This window comes from Bos mutus, chromosome 24 (assembly GCF_027580195.1).
Source record: "Bos mutus isolate GX-2022 chromosome 24, NWIPB_WYAK_1.1, whole genome shotgun sequence".
In the NCBI taxonomy this organism is placed as follows: domain Eukaryota; kingdom Metazoa; phylum Chordata; class Mammalia; order Artiodactyla; family Bovidae; genus Bos; species Bos mutus.
The window spans coordinates 34,718,331-34,741,172 of record NC_091640.1 but is presented as its reverse complement, the minus strand read 5'-3'; the positions used below and the strand labels follow the sequence as shown (position 1 = coordinate 34,741,172).

General features: G+C 36.4%; 1 protein-coding gene across 5 annotated transcripts in view; it reads right to left on the bottom strand.

Annotated features, from left to right (window-relative positions):
- Positions 1–22,842, bottom strand: part of ESCO1 (establishment of sister chromatid cohesion N-acetyltransferase 1) — a 47,365-nt gene that overhangs the window by 16,063 nt on the left and 8,460 nt on the right. For 3 of the 5 annotated variants that reach the window (XR_011462445.1, XM_005898885.2, XM_070361660.1), the window contains 7 exons: positions 18,173–18,274; positions 16,597–16,698; positions 13,040–15,136; positions 9,569–9,683; positions 7,673–7,733; positions 6,637–6,751; positions 3,729–3,860 (listed from right to left, as the gene is read on the bottom strand). Coding sequence is in view for 4 of the 5 variants with exons in the window: in XM_005898885.2 (XP_005898947.2) it covers positions 3,729–3,860; positions 6,637–6,751; positions 7,673–7,733; positions 9,569–9,683; positions 13,040–14,572 (1,956 nt within the window). In the remaining variant the exon portion in view is untranslated. Of the gene's footprint in view, positions 1–3,728; positions 3,861–6,636; positions 6,752–7,672; positions 7,734–9,568; positions 9,684–13,039; positions 15,137–16,596; positions 16,699–17,378; positions 17,500–18,172; positions 18,275–22,842 lie in introns of all 5 variants that reach the window. The other 2 variants (XM_070361661.1, XM_070361662.1) reach the window with 2 other exon arrangements.

Here is a 22,842-nt window from a genome sequence, read left to right as displayed (position 1 = left end):
GGTTCCATCCCTGGGATGGGAAGATCCTCTGGAGAAGGGAAAGGCTACCCACTACAGTATTCTGGCCTGGAGAATTCCAAGTGACTCTAGTCAACGGGGTCAAAAACACAACTGAGCGACTTTCACTTATGTTCAGCTAAAAAGACTTGAATGATACAATTGGTCTATTAAAGCATAATTAAGCACAATGCTTTCTGAAGCTAACCTTCAAATCTGTTAGCTATATTTATTATCACTAGAGTATTTCAAGATACATGGTTTCCCATTTTGAATGACTTAACCACTAAAAGCAAGCCAACCTGTTTAAGTTAATCTTTCATAGTTTGAAAGAAGGTATTCAGAAAAACAAAAGTCCCATGACAGTGGTTTTTCACTCATTGAGTAAGTCAGGAATAAAAGAATATACACAAGAATTTAAGTTTTACTTTAGAAAAATCAGATTCAATTCTAAAGATGCTTTAAAGACTTCATTCCGTAGGTATGCTATGACGGCAGGATCACCTCCAGTGTACTTCTCTCATTCCCTGAAATATCTGAACTGAACAGAGGCTAGAATCCCTACTCTTCCACTAAAGCTATTTGTTTTGATAAATCTACTTGTAGCAGCACTAACTGAACTCCTTATGACAATTCAAATATTCTACCTCCACAGTGACATGTAGCATCTAGCAACATGTGACAACGGAGCACTGGCTGGTGTGAATGAGGACCTGCATTTCTCATTTTCGGAGGTCTGCTGTTACCAAACTGGATAGTGCAGCTATACAGCCAACTAGGGACTGGTCCAACCTTTCTTCAAAGCTTCTCTGGTCACCAAGACAGGAGAAACAACCTGTCTTCTGATCACTGCTCTACCAAAGTAATTATCATTTCTAAACTGAAAAGTTAATTTATAATAGTTAATATTGATTTATTGCTTTAATAGCTGTTTAGATCTTTTATTGTTAACTTTTCATTTCTTTCAGGCTTTGTTCCTAAATTTGCAGGCCAAGGGCATATCCAATACCCTGCATGTAAGGTCCTCCACAATGCATTCAGTCAGATAATCAATTCAAAGGAGGTTAAGGGAAAGACAGAGGTAAAGAAGGATTAAGTCAGGAGTTTTTCTGCAAAGAACCCAAATATTATTCCTCTTGTGCATTATTGAAAGTTTATAATAGAGCTGAATTCTGGATAGTTCCTTGCTTGGCAACAGGCTGAATGCTCTTGGGGGAGTTTTTCCTGTTTTCTCCTCACACCTTTAGGAAAACACTTCATGAAGGAAAACTGAAGGGAAGCTAGGTCTAAACCAGAATCCAGGATCCCTAGGAAGCTTTAAGAGGCTCCTTCCTAAACAGTTTCCAGTAAGTCATGTAAAATACATTTCCTTAAATGGGGTCAATGAGGCAGATGGAGTACAATGAAGGAATGCACAGAGAGAGCACTGTCATTCTTCCCCTCTACCCCAAGTCAAAGAGAATACGTAAGGGATAAAATATTTTAGTCAACCAAAAGCAGGTTCTGTGGCATCAATTTCTACTATGACTATATAACTTATATATTATTTTAATCTTTTGAAAAGAAGACTTTGACATTTTTACCTGTCATAGATTATCATCATGAAATAATTATAAGAAAAAATTTCTACTGTCAAGAAAAACTGCTTATGTTGTAGACAGTGTTTGATTAAAATAAAACTTATTCTAATTTATTCTATTTTAAGCTGTACAGAATTAATTCTATATTAAGCAGTACAGAACTTTATTCCCAATCCCTGAACACTGCCCATTTAAAATTAAAAATATAAACAAAAGCCACAGTACAAAATGACTTCTTAGTTCTAAGTGCTTCTCTCCAAGAAACAGACACAACAGATAAACTGGCATTTAAAAAATTTAGATGTTTCATCAAACACTTACGAGTACTTAATGCAGAAGCACAACACTAGGTGCCAATACAAGATTCACGTAAGTGATAACCCAGAATCCAGAGCTGTGGTCACAGCAGAACATCTTTAATATGGGTGTGCTTTTTTATCCTCTCCATACACTAGAAAAGAATGCTACAAAGTTCTGGTGGAGTTTCTACCTTACAATCTATGTATATCTATGTTTGAAAACAACAAAAGGTAAGAACGTTAACTTTGATGTTAGCAAAGGATGGCCAACTGCTAAACTCAATTCCTTCTCTTGAGCTTATTTCGAAAGTAAATAAAATAACCTGTAGCTCTGTCCCATCAAGAAGGGGGAGAGTGGGGTCTGGGGCAGGAATCAGTCTTCCTTAAGTTGCCCTGCTGCTTTACGGACTTGCAAGAGCCAGGATTTGTTAAGAAGGGATGCCTCCACCTTGTTCCATAAACTGATTTCCTTTGGTGTTGTGGAAGAGCAGAGTACATTATTTCCTGGTTGATTTCCTTACAGTTGGTCCCAGAAATTAAGAACTTCCCTTAAAATGAAGAACTAAGTCTTTTAAACCAAATTTCTTTATAATTTTTGGAAACTGGCTGCAAGAATCAAATAATGTAACTTGAGCAGAATACAATTCTACCAGATTGATGGATGTAAAATAGATAAGTATTTCTGCCCCAGAAGTATTCCATAATTTAGTTACCTGATAGGCCTATTTTTCTTTTCAAGTTGTAAGGATATTAACAGAGTCAAATTGGAAAAGGACAAATTTCAAATGATAAATAAATATCTAACTATAGATACTCTATATCCACATACCTTATATTTTATTTGGTTAAGTGGGAGGAGGGTGTGTGTGGGGAAAAGCAGATGGAATAAGGAATATAAAGGATCACCACAGCAGGGAACCAAAAAAGGAAAACCCCACCTATCTTGGGAAGAAGTAATTGAATAAATAAAACCACGAATATGAATTCTTCAACCAAAGATAAGGATACAAATTTAACTGAAGCCAATAAAGATCTTTTAAATCTAGTGCCTATATGAAATGAATTGGTGATCTCAGTTCAGATATCCTGGAGGTCTTATTAATGTGAGTGTACAGTACTGAAGGTAACATGTATAAAATAAATTCCATTTCAGATACGGGTAAACAGCAATTACATTAAATTACTATTTTCACAAGATATCTGAAATGGTTCAAAATTATTTAAAATTTTGCTATTTCCAAAAACAAATATTAAATAATACCCATTATGCCTCAACTGCACGTACATTAAAATATATATATACTAAAACATATTTACTTTGTGGGATTTTTTTTTTTAAGTATACTACAAATTCTGAGGTTTTAGCCATCAAGAATTGTTCAACTTTAATAAGAAAAACTCTTATGTTAGCAAAGAGAAGTAAAGGAAATCCCCACACAATCTATTCAGTATAATATATACCACTATCAATCCCCCCAAAAAAGTTGTGTCAAGCTATTCTGAATACTAAACAGACTTATCAATATTAACAATTAAAATCAAAGGAAATTTAAAAAAATACTCAAGTTGAAGAGCATCACTTGTTAGAAGAGGTATAATAACACTTTAAAAATATAACAATTTAAAAATTAAGTTAAATTTAAAAATTTAAAAATCCCACAACATACACCAGCCGGAATGAATTGGCTGGGTTTTATGTTTGGCTCTGTTTTAAAATAAGCCTGTATATATACTACAGGGGCTTTGTATATGGTGCTATTTTCTAAAGACAAAATTTTTTCAATGACTTGAATCTGACAATTCATCTCTAATGATCTGATTCTGCATTTTAGAAGTCATGAATTCCACTTACCACGTATTTTACAGCACTTATAAACTGATTGTGGAAGAGCAGATGCTGTGTTTCATCCTCTGGATTTGAAGCAGTGTAAAGCATGCCACAAACATTACAGGAAACTGCTCCAAATCTTTTTTGTCCTGCATCCTATTTATAAAAAACAAACAGAAGGGTTTTTTTTTCCCCCACGAAAGAATAATTTGAGAATATCAGTCTCTAAAGTTATAATGTGAACATAGAGTGAGAAGTGTTTAAAACAACATTCCATGTTGATGACAAAAATGAAGATGCTAACTTTCGAAATCTGTATGTAATTTTATTAAGAATTGCTTTCCATTTTAGTAATCATTCACTCCACAGCATTTAATAACAACTGAAAAGAACTGAGAAAGTATCTTTAACACTACACTCAGTTCTAAAGCCTCAAATGGCAAATACTTATAAATGAGAACTAGTATGTATTTTGTACCTGTGATAATTCTACCATTGAAGTTTAGAAGAAATACTTCAGACTTTTTTTTATAATGTCTTAAGTCTTTTCTCTTTAATAGTTTTGTTCTAGTTATATTAAAAAAAAAAAAAAATATTTTGATGTCACCAGAAACTCTTGAGCAAAGGTAAAATTAAACATTCTCTATTTTCTTTATATCAAATAAGTATGAAAGACTGACTATAATCACCTGTACTCCAGTAATTCATACTTGTGCTGTAGCACAGTAACTGGTTACAAAAGGTTTTCTATACTTATCCTCATTTAAAAAGACAAATAACAGCAATATGACCTAACTTTAACATTAATTTTAAAAGCACAATTCCTCTTTTCTTGCTGCTCTGAAACTGGGAAATTTCAACTAATTACTGAAAAAAACAAACAGAATCTAAGACAACTATATCCTAGTGCCTTACAGCTAGGGCCACAGAGCAAAAAGAAACCAAATGGTAAATGAACGATTGCATATAAAACTAAAGGGAAGCTCATTCTAAAGACTGAAACTATTGACAAAATACTAGCTGAAAATTCAGGGAGTTAAAAAAAATTGCTTGAATTATGGTTAAGATACAAAACATTGTATTTACCATGTTAACCATTTTTAAGTGTACATTTCAGTAGTATTAAGTACACTCACACTGTTGTGCAACCAATCCACACAATTACTTTTATTTTGCAAAACTGAAACTCTAGGGACTTCCCTGGTGGTCCACTGGTTAAGACTCCACACCTCCACCTCTAGGGTCACAGGTCTGATCCCTAGTCAGGGAACTAAGATCCCACATGACGTGAGGAGTGGTCAAAAAACAAAACAAAACAAAAAACCCTGACACTCTATACCCACTAAACAGTTCCCCAATCCTCCTTCCTCCCCAGCTCCTGGAAACCATCATTCTGCTTTCTATCTCTATGAATTTGATTCTTTTAGGCACCTTTCATAAGTAGAATCATCTAGTATTTGTCATTTTATGACTGACATTTTACTTAGATAATGTCCTCAAGGTTCAATCATATTATAGTATGTGTCAGAATTCCCTTCCTTTTTAAGGCTGAATAATATTCCACCATCTACATACACATCACATTTTGTTCAGCCATCCACCCACTGGTGGACTCTTTAGTCGCTTCCACTCTCTAATTGCTTTAGTTGTGAGTAACAAACACAGATGTACAAACAACCTCTTCAAGCAGGCAGTTTTCTTAGTAATGACTAAGTATCCACCTGGGTTTCTTTTCCTCACTGGTAAATGGAAAATAATAGTCGTACCTATCTCACACTTTTTTCTAAGGCTTAACTTAATTAATATAAGTGGAGGAAATGGAACAATGTATTGAAAAATATTCGCTGCTATCATGATCATTAACATCATCATTATTATCAACTCTTGACCAGCACTATCCAACAAAAATGTGATCCACAAAGGTAATTTTTAATTTACTAGTAGCCACATTAAAGACTGCAGAAGCAAACCAATAAAATTGATAATATATTTTATCTAACAAGACATACACCAAATGTTATAATTTCAACATACATTAAATATTTGTAAAACTTAGTGAGATACTTTACATGCTTTCTTGTACTCATCTTTGAAACACAGCGTATGTGTTTACACTTGAAGCATACCTCAATTCTGGTGAGTGACATTTCAAGTGCTCAACAGTCATACGTGGCTACCACACGGGATGGTGCAGCTTTAGACTCTACTTGTCTAGTTAATCCTGTTTCACTATCATATTGATTTGACTACAGAAACAGTATTAAATTTGATGAAACAACTTTTTCCCTCACTAATCTTTCTCAAAAAGATTTCTAGACAATTCTTACAAAATTATCCCCCCATATTAAAGCTGGAACCAATTATCCAGTACCAAAAAATCCAATTACTTGTGTCAACTGGAACTACATTAAATGTTCCTATTATTTTGGGTTTCTTCATTTTTTTTATATTGTGCTCACTCATTCAAATTAGATTTTTCATCAAACTATCTCCCTCTCTTTTCTACCTGGCACCAAATTGTACTTATTTTCTATTTCAAATTAACTACCAGTTTATCTTCCTGTACAATTACACCATATACTAAAATATACATATTTAAAATCATCTGTATTTATTAAGTTCCATGTTATTTTAAAATTTAAACCAACTACTAAAAGAAGGTAGTGATCAAATGACACATTTAAGAAAATAATGTGAAATAAAGTATCAATCTGTTGTAAATAAAACTAGAAGTAAGGAAATTTGAATTTTTATTGTTATAGGATGGAATCACTGAAGAGAGTGGCTGTCATAATACCAAGAATTATTTCCATGATGAAGAATTAGTGACAAAAAGGCTCTGTAGGGGAAAAACATGAACTTATTCCTTGACAACATGCATAAATAAGATGGTGTAATACATTTTAGCTAAAAGGTCAAATTGTATACTTACTATGATCAACTGTTTTTCATCAGCTTTCTCTGCTTCTTTTAGTTTCAAGTCTTTTGGAATTGTTATCTCCAAATGGGAATTACACTTGGGCCAAGAATGATTTGGTGGTATCTCCCTTTGAAAAAACAACCAACCAACCAACCAACCATTAAATGTTATAGATCCATATCATTTCAAATCACTGGTAGAAAAATACTTAGGATTTTCTATACAACACTGTGACAAATAAAATTCCAAGGGGTGTGGGGGCGGGAAAATAACCTTTTAAAAACCAAAAGGAAACCCAAAGAAACAATTCATTTGCAACATAAAAACAAAAAAATGTAGTACCTACTATAGTATGAATAAGTTTTAAGTTTCATAGTTTCAGCAATTTGAGTCACTACTGTTTGTCCTAAATACTGTTTTCAGTAATCAGTAAAGCAAAAATGTATACTAATTTATTTTGAAAGTAAAGACAGAACAAAAGGCTTTCAATATACTGAAACATTTTTACATGTTGCTAATATATATCATGAGGCTTTTTGGGCAAAAGGAGCATTCTCATATATTGTTGCTGGGAGTATAAGACTCAACCACTTTGCAAGGAAATTTGGCAAGGCAGGTTAAATTCTACAGCTATGAATTTATCCTAGATTGAGCCACATAAGTGGACAAAGATAAGTGTTTATTGCAGGACTTTTTTTCTGATAGAAATAAACTAGAAACAACCATGGTTTCAATAGAGAACTGTTAATAAACAATGGAACATATGCACAATGGAATCTAATACAGAATTTAAAAGAATGAGGAAAGAAGGTAGAAAATATCTTTTCTATCTTCCATAACACACTGAGAAAAAACTAAAAGTTGCAAAACACTATGTGTAGACACAGAAAAAAAAATACACTAAAAACAAAATTTCTATCACATCTGTGTGAAAAACTGATGATTACTAATGCAGCCTTTCAAGGGAAAAAATTCCCCAAACTCAAAACTTCCAAGTATAAAATTCTGAAGTTCTCATATTTATACTTATATTAAACTAATACCTTACCTGTTATCACTCGTCTTAGATGTCTGATTACAGAGTACACTGTGCTGTTTGGGAATCGAACCTGTGATTTAATAAAAAGATGGGTTATTACTAAGCTTTGTACTAGCCCTCCACCTAACAGTTAAAAATTATCAGGAAGAAAAACAACCTCAATGCACTAAATGCTTTATTTTTAATAAATACCATTTGATAAAATTAGAGTCACCTTTCTAGGAATTTCTCTTCAGAGAAGAGGCAAAAAAGCTCTACAGAGCTGCAGAGAGATCTAATGGTAGATTAACAGTGTGTCTCTAGTTTCAGCAATAATTACTAGCACTGAACAATAAAGGAAATTGTTTAAATGCTTTCATAATTGTTCACAATAATGCTTTCACAATTATTCAGTCTCTAAACAGAAATAAAGGAAAACATTAGCTTAAAAAAACCTGTAGTCTCTGGAGTTTTAATCACACTGGTGGTGGTTTAAGTGCTCAGTAGTGTCTGACTCTTTCGTCTCCATGGATTGCTGCCCATGGATTGCCCTTTGTCACAGGATTTCCCAGGCAAGACTACTGGAGTGGGTTGCTATTTCCTTCTCCAGGGGATCTTCCTAACCCAGGGATCGAACCCACGTCTCCTGCACTGCAGGCAGTTTAGATTCTTTACCACTGAGCCACCAGGGAAGTCCTTTAATCATATTACTAATCAAATAATGCAATAACAATTAATTTTCTAACGAATAAATGCATTTCTGGTACTCATATTATACTTCCCCTTCCCCAACTAAGGGCGTCCCTGGTGGGTCAGGGAAATTCCATGGACAAGGAGCCTGGTGGGTTACAGTCCATGGAGTCACAAGAGTCAAACACACCTTAGCAACTAAGCACTCCTAAGTGAAAAGGTTAAATGACATATGCAATGCAATCAATTATATGAACATAATATTTAGGAATTTCTTTTCTGTATCTCCTGGTGCTTCATCTGATGTAGGTGAACAAATTGCTATTCAAGGATTCAAAGACTATACTGCCCAATTTTTTGGGCCATGCCATTCAGCTTGTGGGATCTTAATTCCCCAACCAGGGACGGAACTCGTGCCCCTGCAGAAAAAGCGCTGAGTCCTAACCACTAGACTGCCAGGGAATTACCCTCAAAATATTCATTAGGTTACAAAAATAAAGTTTTTTATGGTAAAAGTGAACAGACTATATATATGAACTGATTTAATTCAAAGATACAATTACTAAGATGGAAAACTGAGTAATTAAGGTTTAAAGATAAGAACCTGGTAAACTAGTCATTTATACTTGAAAAATAAACTGCCATCATTAATTTAAGCAGTTCATTAAATAACACTTCTCCAGAAAGTAAGTTCACAAACAAAATAAAAGATTTAAAAGCAAAGTAGTTTTGGTAGGGAGTCAAAGAATCACCTTAAGTACTGTACTGCTGCTGCTGCTGCTAAGTCGCCTCAGTCGTGTCTGACTCTGTGTGACCCCATAGACGGCAGCCCACCAGGCTCCCCCGTCCCTGGGATTCTCCAGGCAAGAACACTGGAGTGGGTTGCCGTTTCCTTCTCCAATGCAGGAAAGAGAAAAGTGAAAGTGAAGTCGCTCAGTCGTGCCCGACTCTTAGCGACCCCATGGACTGCAGCCTACCAGGCTCCTCTGTCCATGGAATTTTCCAGGCAAGAGTACTGGAGTGGGGTGCCATTGCCTTCTCCATAAGTACTGTACACAACCCAATTAACAGACGCAATTCTCCCCCTTCAAAGAATAGTTATCACACATTTGAAAAACATAAGCAATGGTTAAAAGAAGGATTTCACGGGTTTGATAGTGGATATAGTCTTCTGCTATGCTGACAAAAAAAATCTCTGACCACTGAGAAATCTAAACAATACTTTCAAAGTATTACCTGGAAATTTATTCTCTCCTGTATCGATTTTTGCTTGACTGAGCAGAGTTGAGACAGTAGTGGCATTTTCCACTGGATTGTTTTCAAGCTTAGATTCCAAACACAGGCTGCAATTCTAAGCACATATAATCCAAAATGTTAATATTCACTTTTGTATCAACCTTTGGGTCTTACTACAATATTTTCAGTGAATTTTAGCACTATACTAAGAAAATTTAAGATCATATATGGAGTAATTCACACAAGATATGCCTTTAAAAAGTCTCTTTATGATCTCCCTACAAGCTACCCTTCCTCTCAGCATCAACTCTTATTATTCCCCTTCATGCTAGACTGAAAACTTTACCTCTCCCACAGATACACTCCATATCTGCCGGCTCTATACTTTTTCTGGGTTTCATCTACCTAAGTCTCACTGTCCATTACAACAGCTCATTCTTGGGCACTTAAAATGTGATATGACTAATCTGTGATTTACTGCAGATGTAAATCACCTACCAGATTTTGAGGTAATAGTACCAAAAAAAAAAGTAAAACATCTCAATTTTTAAAACTCATGACACATTGAACCATTATTTTTACATGACAAGTAATATAGATTAACTTTACCAATTTTTTTAAATGTGGCTAGCAGAAATTTTTAAACAATTTATGTGGCTCACACTTTATCTCTACTGAACAATGCTAATCTACAACAGCTTACCCCTGTATAAACTCAAGTCATTAAATATTAACCCCTTCCATGAAATCTCTTCCAAGTTTTCCATTCCTTTTCCCCAAATTTCCCAATTACCTCATCCATCTTTCATGCCCTTATCACTTTCTATTTTGAATTAGTTATTTATTAATCTCCTATATACTCTTAAGTACATTTGCATATGTATATGCTGCTGCTGCTGCTAAGTCGCCTCAGTCATGTACGATTCTGTGCGACCCCATAGACAGCAGCCCACCAGGCTCCCCTGCCCCTGGGATTCTCCAGGCAAGAACACTGGAGTAGGTTGCCATTTCCTTCTCCAATGCAGGAAAGAGAAAGTGAAAGTGAGGTCGCTCAGTCGTGCCCAAATCTTAGCGACCCCATGGACTGCAGCCTACCAGGCTCCTCCGTCCATGGAATTTTCCAGGCAAGAGTACTGGAGTGGGGTGCCATTGCCTTCTCCACATATGTATATATGTAAGTATATTTTTGTGTATATATATACTTAAGTATATCGTTTCAAGTATATATTTTTTAATCTTCTAATACTCTTAGGAGCAAGACTTATTATATCTATCCTTGTATTTCTAAGAGCTCCTAAATCAGAACTCTGTCAAAGTAGATACTCAATAACTAATAAAGGAAAATAGTGCAAACTCACACAGTAGCTATCTCAGAGGAATGGAAATGTGGTGGTGAACAGATAACTTTTTCATGTGTGTCTGTATCTATCTGTATTGTAACTGTTACAGAGAACTCCTAACATTATTCTTGAACATTACATTTTTGAAATATGAACATTTTTGTCATTAAAAGGCAGAAAAATTAAAAACAATAAAAATAATGACATGTTAGTAATCAATCTCCATTAGGAAGCTAGAATTACTAGTTTAAAAAAAAATCATAAAATAATTGAGCTTTAAAATTCATAAAATCCAAATACTTTAAATTCAGCCCGAAGAATTCAGAAGGCCTATCAGACAGATGCTTAGCCTTACTAACCATCATCATTTTTCAGTACTTTTGAGACTGACACCATGTAATAAAAAGAAGAAAAATTGCAGACAGCCACAGAAAAAGTTTTCAAATGGTGTAAAGTTTGCTTTTTTACACTCTTCTACTTTCCCAAGTATAAATCCAGCTAGATTCTGAAGCCAGTCAATCTCAGTTGAAAGCCTGGCTCCATCACTTACATGTTACACAGATCTCTAAGCTTCACTCAAATCTCTAAGCCTCACTCTCCTCACCTGCAATACATGGATAGTAATAGAACTCATGGTGTAGAATGTGGTAACAATTATATGAAGCTCTCCTTTGCTTAATAAAGAAGCAGTGTTCATTAAACAAAAGCTATTATGATGGCTTCACTAAACATCTTAGTACTTATGGGAAGAAGAGAAACCTCTAAGTGACTAGTACAATGTAAGTTCATTAAAGGCGGGACACAGACCATCTTCTATAGCCTTATTAGCATGGTGTCTTGAATGCAGCAGGCACTCAATAATGTCTTGAAACGATATGTTCAACACCACATCTCCTAACCACTCTTTATATAGTAATCACATTGTTGGTATCAGTGATAGTAATCACATTGCTGGTATCAGTGAAAAAGAATCAGTGAAAAAGTTGGAAACAACGTAAAAGGGCGTTCACAGAGGAAACCATAAATAAAGTGTGGTATATTTTTTTACAACTATTAAAATACCCATGTATCAATGAGAATAAACAGTGGTCTATTTTGGGGGCTTCTGACACAAACCCTGACTCCTTACTCACTCAAATTTGCTTCTAGACCCAAATGCCTTGAAAGAGAACTTTAAATCACTTGTAAAACTTTCAAGTGACTTTTTTTTCTCAAATGATCTTCTTATATCCAGAGTATGTCACTGTAGAAAGAATTAAGGACTGAAAATCAGGACAGCTGAATTCAAATCTATTTGTGCCACCAAACACGTGGCCTAATCCACATTCTTCTACTGCTCTCAGCTTTCTCATTATAAAATTAAATAACTGAAACAAAATTGGTGGAGTTTTAAAAATCAGTATTATAGAGTACTAAAGTTCTGCCTACTGATTTTATATATTGATATTTCAACTACATCTTAATTTGGAAAGAAATGGTTCAGCTGCTTTTATAAAGTTTCAAAACTACTTCTTAGGTAATCAAGTTTCTTCCAGATATTTAGATTCTGTTTTTCAATTTACTTTCCCATTTACAAAAGTTTTGCCCACTACAATTTTATTCTTAGCCTGAGGACTGAATTATTTACATCCTTCAGGCATTTTATCTGCCAGCTGTTCAAAATGGCTGCACAAGTCAAAGCAAAAGGCATCTCTGCTAGAAATACTCAAGTTTTACCAGGTGGTGAAAAGTTGACTTGATCAGAACTGAGCCCAATTTCAAGTTCCACATTTTAGTCACTCACTATGAAACAGTTTCTTTGGTTACAATTAATAGAAAAAGGAAACAAACCAGTGTGTTAAATGAAAATGAAAAGCTAGAATTTGACAGGTTTGTGCTTCACATAAAATAAAAATGAAGGGTGAAAATAAGGAAACAATGACAAGCATTCATGTAAATATGAGGCATCTAAAGGAGTCAGTAAGTTCTATCACTCACTACAAGACCAGGTTAATGAAACTCTTGCTAACTCCTTACCAAATGACTCTTCCATCTTTTACAACTTAATTCTTAAGCTAAAGTATGTTATAAACACTTAATTCTTATCAGAAAATACTCAGACACCTCCAGGTACATAATGAAAATAGATTACCTTATCCGGTGTTGATTCAAAAGCATCTTTCTTCTGCTTATCCAATGGTTGGTCAGGAGGTGGTTTTATCTGATTACCCAAATGACAATTTTCAGGAGCCTTTTTGGGGATCTTATTCATTTCAACTGTAATATCATTAGGTGTAACATCTTCAGAATTAACTTCTTTCATTTCTTCCTGCTGGCAAGCTTTATTTTTATCACCATATGGTTTTGACCCTAAAAATGTACTTTGCGTCACTTGCTGATGCGTTTCTAACGCAGGTAGTGAAAAACTGGTTCGTAATAAGCCCGATTTAGGGGAAAATTGAGAGTCTAATTTATTTTGCTGCACAGAGTTAAATTTTGAGAGTTTAATTTTAGTCCAGTTGGAGTTCTTTTTAGTTGAGTTGTTTATTCCATTTAGTATACATTTCACAGGCTTTGTTTTTCTACTGGGGAAGAAACGATTACACTGAACGTCCTGATTCGTTTCCTTCTGATGAAGTATTTGTCTTTCAGTCTCTGTCTCTTCCAATTTTATTTCTGTAGGCTTCTCCTCCTTTACACTTTCCATTTGTGAAGATTCCTTTTTTACCTCTACAGTATCTGACTCAATTTCACCAGCAATTTCTTCACAGAGCTGGAGAATGCTCCCGCGTTTGCTTGTTCCTGCTTGCTCCAGCCCATTGTCTCCAGTTTGTTCAGGCACTGATGGCTGTGGACTTTTTTGGGATTTTGCACTATTATTCACTTGTGTGTGAACTGACTTCTTCATCTCGTTCTTTTTAGAGACCACTGAAGTAGCCACTTTGGATCTTTTTATCTCAGAAGAAGATTTTGTTTCTTCTTTTCTAGTATTCTCCAGACACTTTTCAGATCCTTTTATGCACTGAGAACCAGAAGTATAAGCCGTCTGATGCTCCACTTTGCGCTTTTTTCCTTTGGGGGAATTGATCGCTTCATTAGTGACAGAATTTTCTTCCTCTTTAGAATCAGACTTTATTTCCAATACTTTTCTTTTCACATGTTTCTGATTTGTTTTAGCTTTATTAGATTTACTCTGAGTATTGTTACAGTGCTCTTTTTTTGTTGGCGGCAAACTCTGTTTAACTGCTTGAGCCTGACCCTGAATTTCTCTACTACGCAGAGACCTTGTTGAAACCTCTGTTAGCTGTTGTAGTCTTTGTGATCTCCGGTTGAGCTGTTCACTTGATTTAGGGGTTTCGTGCACTGTTTTTTTCTGAGATATTTTCTTCTGTTTTGTAGATTCCTGTTGTGAATGTCCCTTTACAGTCACCATATTTTTATTAGTAGATTTACTAGCTCTTTTATCAGTGGATGCTGACCTTGTGCTCATGCATGTTCCTAATTCAGGCTGATTCACTTTACTTTCATTTGAAGATTTAACCAGTGATTTTATAGCTTCCTTTGGATCTGATTTTTTTGCTAGATTTTTTTGAGAACCTTGAACTTGTGTTTCTAAATTCTTATCTTCATTCTTTTTAATAACACTAGAGGAATTTTCTTTTGATTTCTCCTGAATGGACATCATTCCTGAGTAAGGTCCTCCTTTTCTGAGTATTTTCGAAATTTTTGTGCCTTGTAAATAATAAATGCTGAATGTCTAGTATTATCTCTGAGCAGGTCTAAAAAATTCAACTGATACTGGTACACATTTTCAACAAAAGTACTAGTCTGCTAAGATTTCTGTCATCCTTACGGCATGAAGGCTGAATAATATTTGCTTTACTTTGGACAAGGCAATAGATATTTGAGAAAAATTAAAATCTAAGCTAATATTTTCAGAACTTTTTATGACAGAAATTTTAATTCAAGTTTGATGTGTTTTGTTAATGTTTCAATTAAATTTGTTTTCAGGCCTAGCCCTATGACTGGATAAGTTATTTATCACTGACCCGTCTGATTTGACAAAGTTTTTGAAAATTTTTTTCTTCTGAAGTCTACAGTTATTGGACTTTGATTCATTAGAAACATGTCTTATAGCTAACACGTTTCTTTGCTTGTTTGCTGAGTCTGTTGATTTAAAGTTCTTATTTAACCACGTCCGTTTAATAAAATACTCTATTAATAAAGATTTCCTTTTGTGCTGGCATTTCTGGAAAAATAAAAAAACAAACATTAAATTTTGTACAATCCAAGAATTTGGCAATGCTAACACTACAAAGAAATAACCACAACTTACAAAAAATGTTACTCTTTCTTTCAAATACTTAGTGTGTATACTTAAAATACACTTTAAAACTGTATAAGCAATTGTTGTTGGACTGTTGTGGATCACAATAAACTGTGGAAAATTCTTCAAGAGAAGGGAATACCAGACCACCTGACTTGCCTCTTGAGAAACCTATATGCAGGTCAGGAAGCAACAGTTAGAACTGGACACGGAACAACAGACTAGTTCCAAATAGGAAAAGGAGTACGTCAAGGCTGTATACTGTCACCCTGCTTATTTAACTTAAATGCAGAGTACATCATGAGAAACGCTGGGCTGGAAGAAGCACAAGCTGGAATCAAGATTGCTGGGAGAAATATCAATAACCTCAGATGTGCAGATGACATCACCCTTATGGCAGAAAGTGAAGAGGAACTAAAAAGCCTCTTGATGAAGGTGAAAGAAGAGAGTGAAAAAGTTGGCTTAAAGCTCAACATTCAGAAAATGAAGATCATGGCATCCGGTCCCATCACTTCATGGGAAATAGATGGGGAAACAGTGGAAACAGTGTCAGACTTTATTTTTCTGGGCTCCAAAATCACTGCAGATGGTGACTGCAGCCATGAAATTAAAAGAAGCTTACTCCTTGGAAGGAAAGTTATGACCAACCTAGATAGCATATTGAAAAGCAGAGATATTACTTTGTCAACAAAGGTCCATCTAGTCAAGGCTATGGTTTTTCCTGTGGTCATATATGGAAGTGAGAGTTGGACTGTGAAGAAAGCTGAGCGCCGAAGAATTGATGCTTTTGAACTGTGGTGTTGGAGAAGACTCTTGAGAGTCCCTTGGACTGCAGGAGATCCAACCAGTCCATTCTGAAGGAGATCAGCCCTGGGATTTCTTTGGAAGGAATGACGTTAAAGCTGAAACTCCAGTACTTTGGCCACCTCATGCGAAGAGTTGACTCATTGGAAAAGACTAATGCTGGGAGAGATTGGGGGCAGGAGGAGAAGGGGACGACAGAGGATGAGATGGCTGGATGGCATCACCGACTCGATAGACGGATGTGAGTTTGAGTGAACTCCAGGAGTTGGTGATGGACAGGGAGGCCTGGCGTGCTGCAATTCATGGGGTTGCAAAGAGTCGGACACGACTGAGCAACTGAACCGAACTGAACTGAAGCTGTTGTGGGTTAGGCTTTGCTGTGGGTGTGGGTGGGCTTGGTGCCTCATTAGGGGTTTGGCTCTATTTTACTGTTTGTGTTTCTTCTGGGGCCAAGCTGAAGGGGCAGCATACTTAAGGCTAACAGGAAAATGTACCCTAAGTATAGTCTTATAAATCGAAAACCTGTCTTAAATAAACAGAGAATAGCTGAAAATCAATCTTTCCTTGAGGTTACTTACATTTCCTTTCCCACAAGAAACATTTGATCTTTCAGCCACCATAACTCATAGAATTTGACAAAATCATTCCTTATAATTTCCTTTTAACACATTATACAGCACCTAAAAGTAAAATATTGAGAAATGTTTATAAAGTACAAAGATGTAATTATTTACATCTCATCTATTAATCAATACTCCATAATTTTACCCTGTCCCTAACATTAGTTTTCAGAGCTTCATTTACACTTAAGTATAGTATTTCTAATCTGAAGTAAACTATGGCACGTGCATCCAATGAAGTAAGCTTTTCTATTTCAATTTTACATTTTAGAAAAAACTTTGTAACAAAAAAAATCATCATACATACAGTGGTTAAGCTAGTAAAGCAAAATCCTACTTTGAGGAAAAATAGTGCATGTAAATAATTACATTCATAGAAAAATAGTGACAGATAAAAAGACAGATTTAAATACACAACATTTATGTCTACTCTCATGTAATACTTAAAAAAAAAAAGCAATAGATTACAATGAAGCAAGACAAAACCATAAACCCAAAGGATAAAAACAAAAGTGTAGATGACAAAAATTGAAAGTACAGAAGCTACAAAGAAGGACAAATAACCTCCACACTCAAAGAAACCTGATCCTAAACTGGAAATTGAGGAAAGCCAAGTGAGAACCAACTCTACTTAAACCAGAGAATCTCTCAAGCAGCAGAAATGGGCAGTACCACAAGATGGGGAGAAAATGGGACTCACATAAAGGGAAAGATCCCCACACAGCCATCCCAATTATTACCCAGGTGAATGGGGAAACAAAAATATGATGTTTCAGTACAGCAGAACACTCAGCAATCAAAAGGAACAGTGCTTGGAGCCACATGAATGAACTTCACAATCATGATGTTGAATGAAAAGGGCTAGACACAAAGAGTACATAAAGTATTTTACTTTTATGAAATTCCAGAAAAGGAAAACTTATCTATAGTAACAGAAAATAGATGAGTCACTGCCTGGGGTAGGAGCAGAGGGAGAGAGAGACTTTTGGAGGTAATAGAAATAATCTCTATCGTGATTGTGATGGTAGTTCCAAGAACGTGCAAATCTGTCAAAATCCACCAAACTGTACACTTTAAAAGGCTGCCGTGTTTTATACATACATTATGCTTTAGTAAATCTACCCCCAAAATAGAACTCTAAGTAACTGATATGGACCTACAACTGAGAAACACAGTTAAACCAAATAAAGCAAGGTGCATAACAGGGCGGACTTCCCCTTGTCATAAAAAGAAAAAAGGAAGACAGTGGGAGGAAGGAAAGGTATAGAAACGTAGGCTTGCCTGTGAACACAATAGGCTGGAAGGATGCCCAAGAAATTAGTAACAGTGAAGACTTCCGAGAAAGAGAACTATGGGACCAAGTGCAAGAAGTGTGGGGAAAGAAAGCTTACTTTCCACTATATACTCCATTTTATTATGTGAACATATAATCTTGTCCAAAAAAGTTACATTTCTTTGAATATATTTAAGTGTATTTGGCATACGGACCAATTATCTTTGAAGGCACTAAATTATAACAATATAAGCTACTTACCTTATTGAAATGAAAATTACATATAATTTTTTTCTTCAAGTTGATAGATGATGCTTCTAATGAATGATACTTCTAACAGCTTTCATGTGTTTGGCTGTTAATCTTAAAAAAAAAAAGAATTCTATATAGCTAAAGTAAAACAATCTATTAAAAAACATGAGAATACAAAAACAGTATCATCTATTAACTGTCTATTAACTATTAGAACAACTTGGACTAAGCTAGACTAACAATGGCTTAGTGACGATTTTTCACTTGATATACAAAAATCTTGCAGTTCAATATGGTTACATCTCATTTTCTTATACCATATAATAAATGTGATTTTTCTCTGAAAATAATCACGATCTTCTACCCCAAACTGCACCTCCATGGAAGGAGTATATTATTTTCCTTCCCATCAGAGGCTCAGCTTGACCATATGTCTTACTTTGGCCTCATGGTGGACAGAGCATACTTCCCTGCCCCTACAGCTTTGCCATCTGATGACTTGGCCAATGGGATGTTAGCAGAAAAGAGAGAGAGAGATCTAAAATGTCTTTGTGCAATTGGTCTTCCTACTTCTGCCATTACCAGAAGAAGAGTTCAGCAGGTAGATGCTGCCTCTTCAGCTCAGGCCCCAGAAGAAACACAAACAGTAAACCGGAGCCAAACCCCTAATGAGGCACCAAGCCCACCCACACCCACAGCAAAGCATAATTCAAGTCACTTTAACATAAATCACCTAACCCACAGCAGCTTACAGATGTATAATCAACAACAATTGCTTACACAGTTTTAAACCACTGAGTTGTAGGGCAGTTTCTCATACAACAATAACTAATACATATTATAGTTAAATTTTCTGGGAAACCCCAGATTTACCCAAGATTGGAGGACCACAGCCTTGTCTAACTCAATGAAATTAAGCCATGCCCGTGGGGCAACCCAAGACAGGCGGTCATGGTGGAGAGATTTGATAGAATGTAGTCCACTGGAGAAGGGAATGGCAAACCACTTCAGTATTCTTGCCTTGAGAACCCCATGAACAGTATGAAAACGCAAAATGATAGGATACTGAAAGAGGAACTCCCCAGGTCAGTAGGGGCCCTATATGCTACTGGAGATCAGTGGAGAAATAACTCCAGAAAGAATGAAGGGATGGAGCCAAAGCAAAAAGAATACCCAGCTGTGGATGTGACTGGTGATAGAAGCAAGGTCTGATGCTGTAAAGAGCAATATTGCATAGGAACCTGGAATGTTAGGTCCATGAATCAAGGCAAATTGGAAGTGGTCAAACAAGAGATGGCAACAGTGAATGTTGACATTCTAGGAATCAGCGAACTGAAATGGACTGGAATGGGTGAATTTAACTTAGATGACCATTATATCTACTACTGCGGGCAGGAATCCCTCAGAAGAAATGGACTAGCCATCATGGTCAACAGAAGAGTCCGAAATGCAATACTTGGATGCAATCTCAAAAACGACAGAATGATCTCTGTTCGTTTCCAAGACAAACCATTCAATATCACAGTAATCCAAGTCTATGCCCCAATCAGAAAGGCTGAAGAAGCTGAAGTTGAACGGTTCTATAAAGACCCACAAGACCTTTTAGAACTAACACCCAAAAAAGATGTCCTTTTTATTATAGGGGACTGGAATGCAAAAGTAGGAAGTCAAGAAACACCTGGAGTAAGAGGCAAATTTGGCCTTGGAATACGGAATGAAGCAGGGCAAAGACTAATAGAGTTTTGCCAAGAAAATGCACTGGTCATAACAAACACCCTCTTCCAACAACACAAGACAAGACTCTATACATGGACATCACCAGATGGTCAACACCGAAATCAGATTGATTATATTCTTTGCAGCCAAAGATGGAGAAGCTCTATACAGTCAGCAAAAACAAGACCAGGAGCTGACTGTGGCTCAGACCATTAACTCCTTATTGCCAAATTCAGATTTATGTTGAAGAAAGTACGGAAAACCACTAGACCATTCAGGTATGACCTAAATCAAATCCCATATGATTATACAGTAGAAGTGAGAAATAGATTTAAGGGCCTCTATCTGATAGATAGAGTGCCTGATGAACTATGGAATGAGATTTGTGACATTGTACAGGAGACAGGGATCAAGACCATTCCCATAGAAAAGAAATGCAAAAAAGCAAAATGGCTGCCTGAGGAGGCCTTACAAATAGCTGTGAAAAGAAGAGAAGCAAAAGGCAAAGGAGAAAAGGAAAGATATAAACATCTGAATGCAGAGTTCCAAAGAATAGCAAGAGATAAGAAAGCCTTCTTCAGCGATCAATGCAAAGAAATAGAGGAAAACAACAGAATGGGAAAGACTAGGGATCTCTTCAAGAAAAATCAGAGATACCAAAGGAACATTTCATGCAAAGATGTGCTCGATAAAGGACAGAAATGGTATGGACCTAACAGAAGCAGAAGATATTAAGAAGAGATGGCAAGAATACACAGAAGAACTGTACAAAAAAGATCTTCATGACCCAAATAATCACGATGGTGTGATCACTGACCTAGAGCCAGACATCCTGGAATGTGAAGTCAAGTGGGCCTTAGAAAGCATCACTACGAACAAAGCTAGTGGAGGTGATGGAATTCCAGTTGAGCTATTCCAAATCCTGAAAGATGATGCTGTGAAAGTGCTGCACTCAATATGCCAGCAAATTTGGAAAACTCAGCAGTGGCCATAGGACTGGAAAAAGGTCAGTTTTCATTCCAATCCCAAAGAAAGGCAATGCCAAAGAATGCTCAAACTACCGCACAACTGCACTCATCTCACATGCTACTAAAGTAATGCTCAAAATTCTCCAAGCCAGGCTTCAGCAATATGTGAACCGTGAACTTCCTGATGTTCAAGCTGGTTTTAGAAAAGGCAGAGGAACCAGAGATCAAACTACCAACATACGCTGGGTCATGGAAAAAGCAAGAGAGTTCCAGAAAAACATCTATTTCTGGTTTATTGACTATGCCAACGCCTTTGACTGTGTGGATCGCAACAAACTGTAGAAAATTCTGAAAGAGATGGGAATCCCAGACCACCTGATCTGCCTCTTGAGAAATCTGTATGCAAGTCAGGAAGCAACAGTTAGAACTGGACATGGAACAACAGACTGGTTCCAAATAGGAGAATAAATATGTCAAGGCTGTATATTGTCACCCTGTTTATTTAACTTATATGCAGAGTACATCATGAGAAACGCTGGACTGGAAGAAACACAAGCTGGAATCAAGATTGCTGGGAGAAATATCAATAACCTCAGATATGCAGATGACACCACCCTTATGGCAGAAAGTGAAGAGAAACTAAAAAGCCTCTTGATGAAGGTGAAAGAGGAGAGTGAAAAAGTTGGCTTAAAGCTCAACATTCAGAAAATGAAGATCATGGCATCCGGTCCCACCACTTCATGGGAAATAGATGGGGAAACAGTGGAAACAGTGTCAGACTTTATTTTTCTGGGCTCCAAAATCACTGCAGATGGTGACTGCAGCCATGAAATAAAAGACGCTTACTCCTTGGAAGGAAAGTTATGACCAACCTAGATAGCATATTCAAAAGCAGAGATATTACTTTGCCAACAAAGGTTCATCTAGTCAAGGCTATGGTTTTTCCTGTGGTCATGTATGGATGTAAGAGTTGGACTGTGAAGAAGGCTGAGCGCAGAAGAATTGATGCTTTTGAACTGTGGTGTTGGAGAAGACTCTTGAGAGTCCCTTGGACTGCAAGGAGATCCAACCAGTCCATCCTGAAGGAGATCAGCCCTGGGATTTCTTTGGAAGGAATGATGCTAAAGCTGAAACTCCAGTACTTTGGGCACCTCATGCAAAGAGTTGAGTCATTGGAAAAGACTCTGATGCTGGGAGGGATTGGGGGCAAGAGGAGAAGGGGACGACAGAGGATGAGATGGCTGGATGGCATCACTGACTCGATGGACGTTGAGTCTCAGTGAACTCTGGGAGTTGGTGATGGACAGGGAGGCCTGGCGTGCTGCGATTCATGGGGTCGCAAAGAGTCGGACATGACTGAGCGACTGATCTGATCTGATCTGAAGCCTGAGAGGTTTATCTTCCCAGGTGGCACAGTGCTAAAGAATCTGCCCTCCAATGCAAGAAACCAGAGAGACACAGGTTTGATCCTTGGGTCTGGTTGCCCTGGAGTAGAAAGTGGCAACCCACTCCAGTATTCTTGCCTAAAAAATACCATGGACAGAGGAGCCTGGCAGGCTACAGTCCATAAGGTGGCAAAGAGTCGGACATGATTGAGCAACTGTGCATGCACACACACAGACACAAACCTCTGAGGCATAATAACTTGAAAAAACACATTTAATGTCCTTTATTACTTAAGCAACAAAAATTTTAATTTTAAAAATTATGAATTACTTTACATCATTTCCTCCCAATTTCTAAATATTTTAACACATGGCAGTTGGGCCCTAACAGAACAAAGAGGTTAACTGATACACAAATCTACAGCATTTGCCACTCACCTGTTCAGTTATGGTAAGGATTAGTTCACTTTAGTTTGCCCTATATGTTAAATCATTATTAACCTAGCATTATATACCTTAATAACATCCCTTTCTATTAAATAAAATCTTATAAAAATGCATTCTCTCACCTGTTAACAAATTGACAAGACCCCTCCAACAAGCCAAAGCT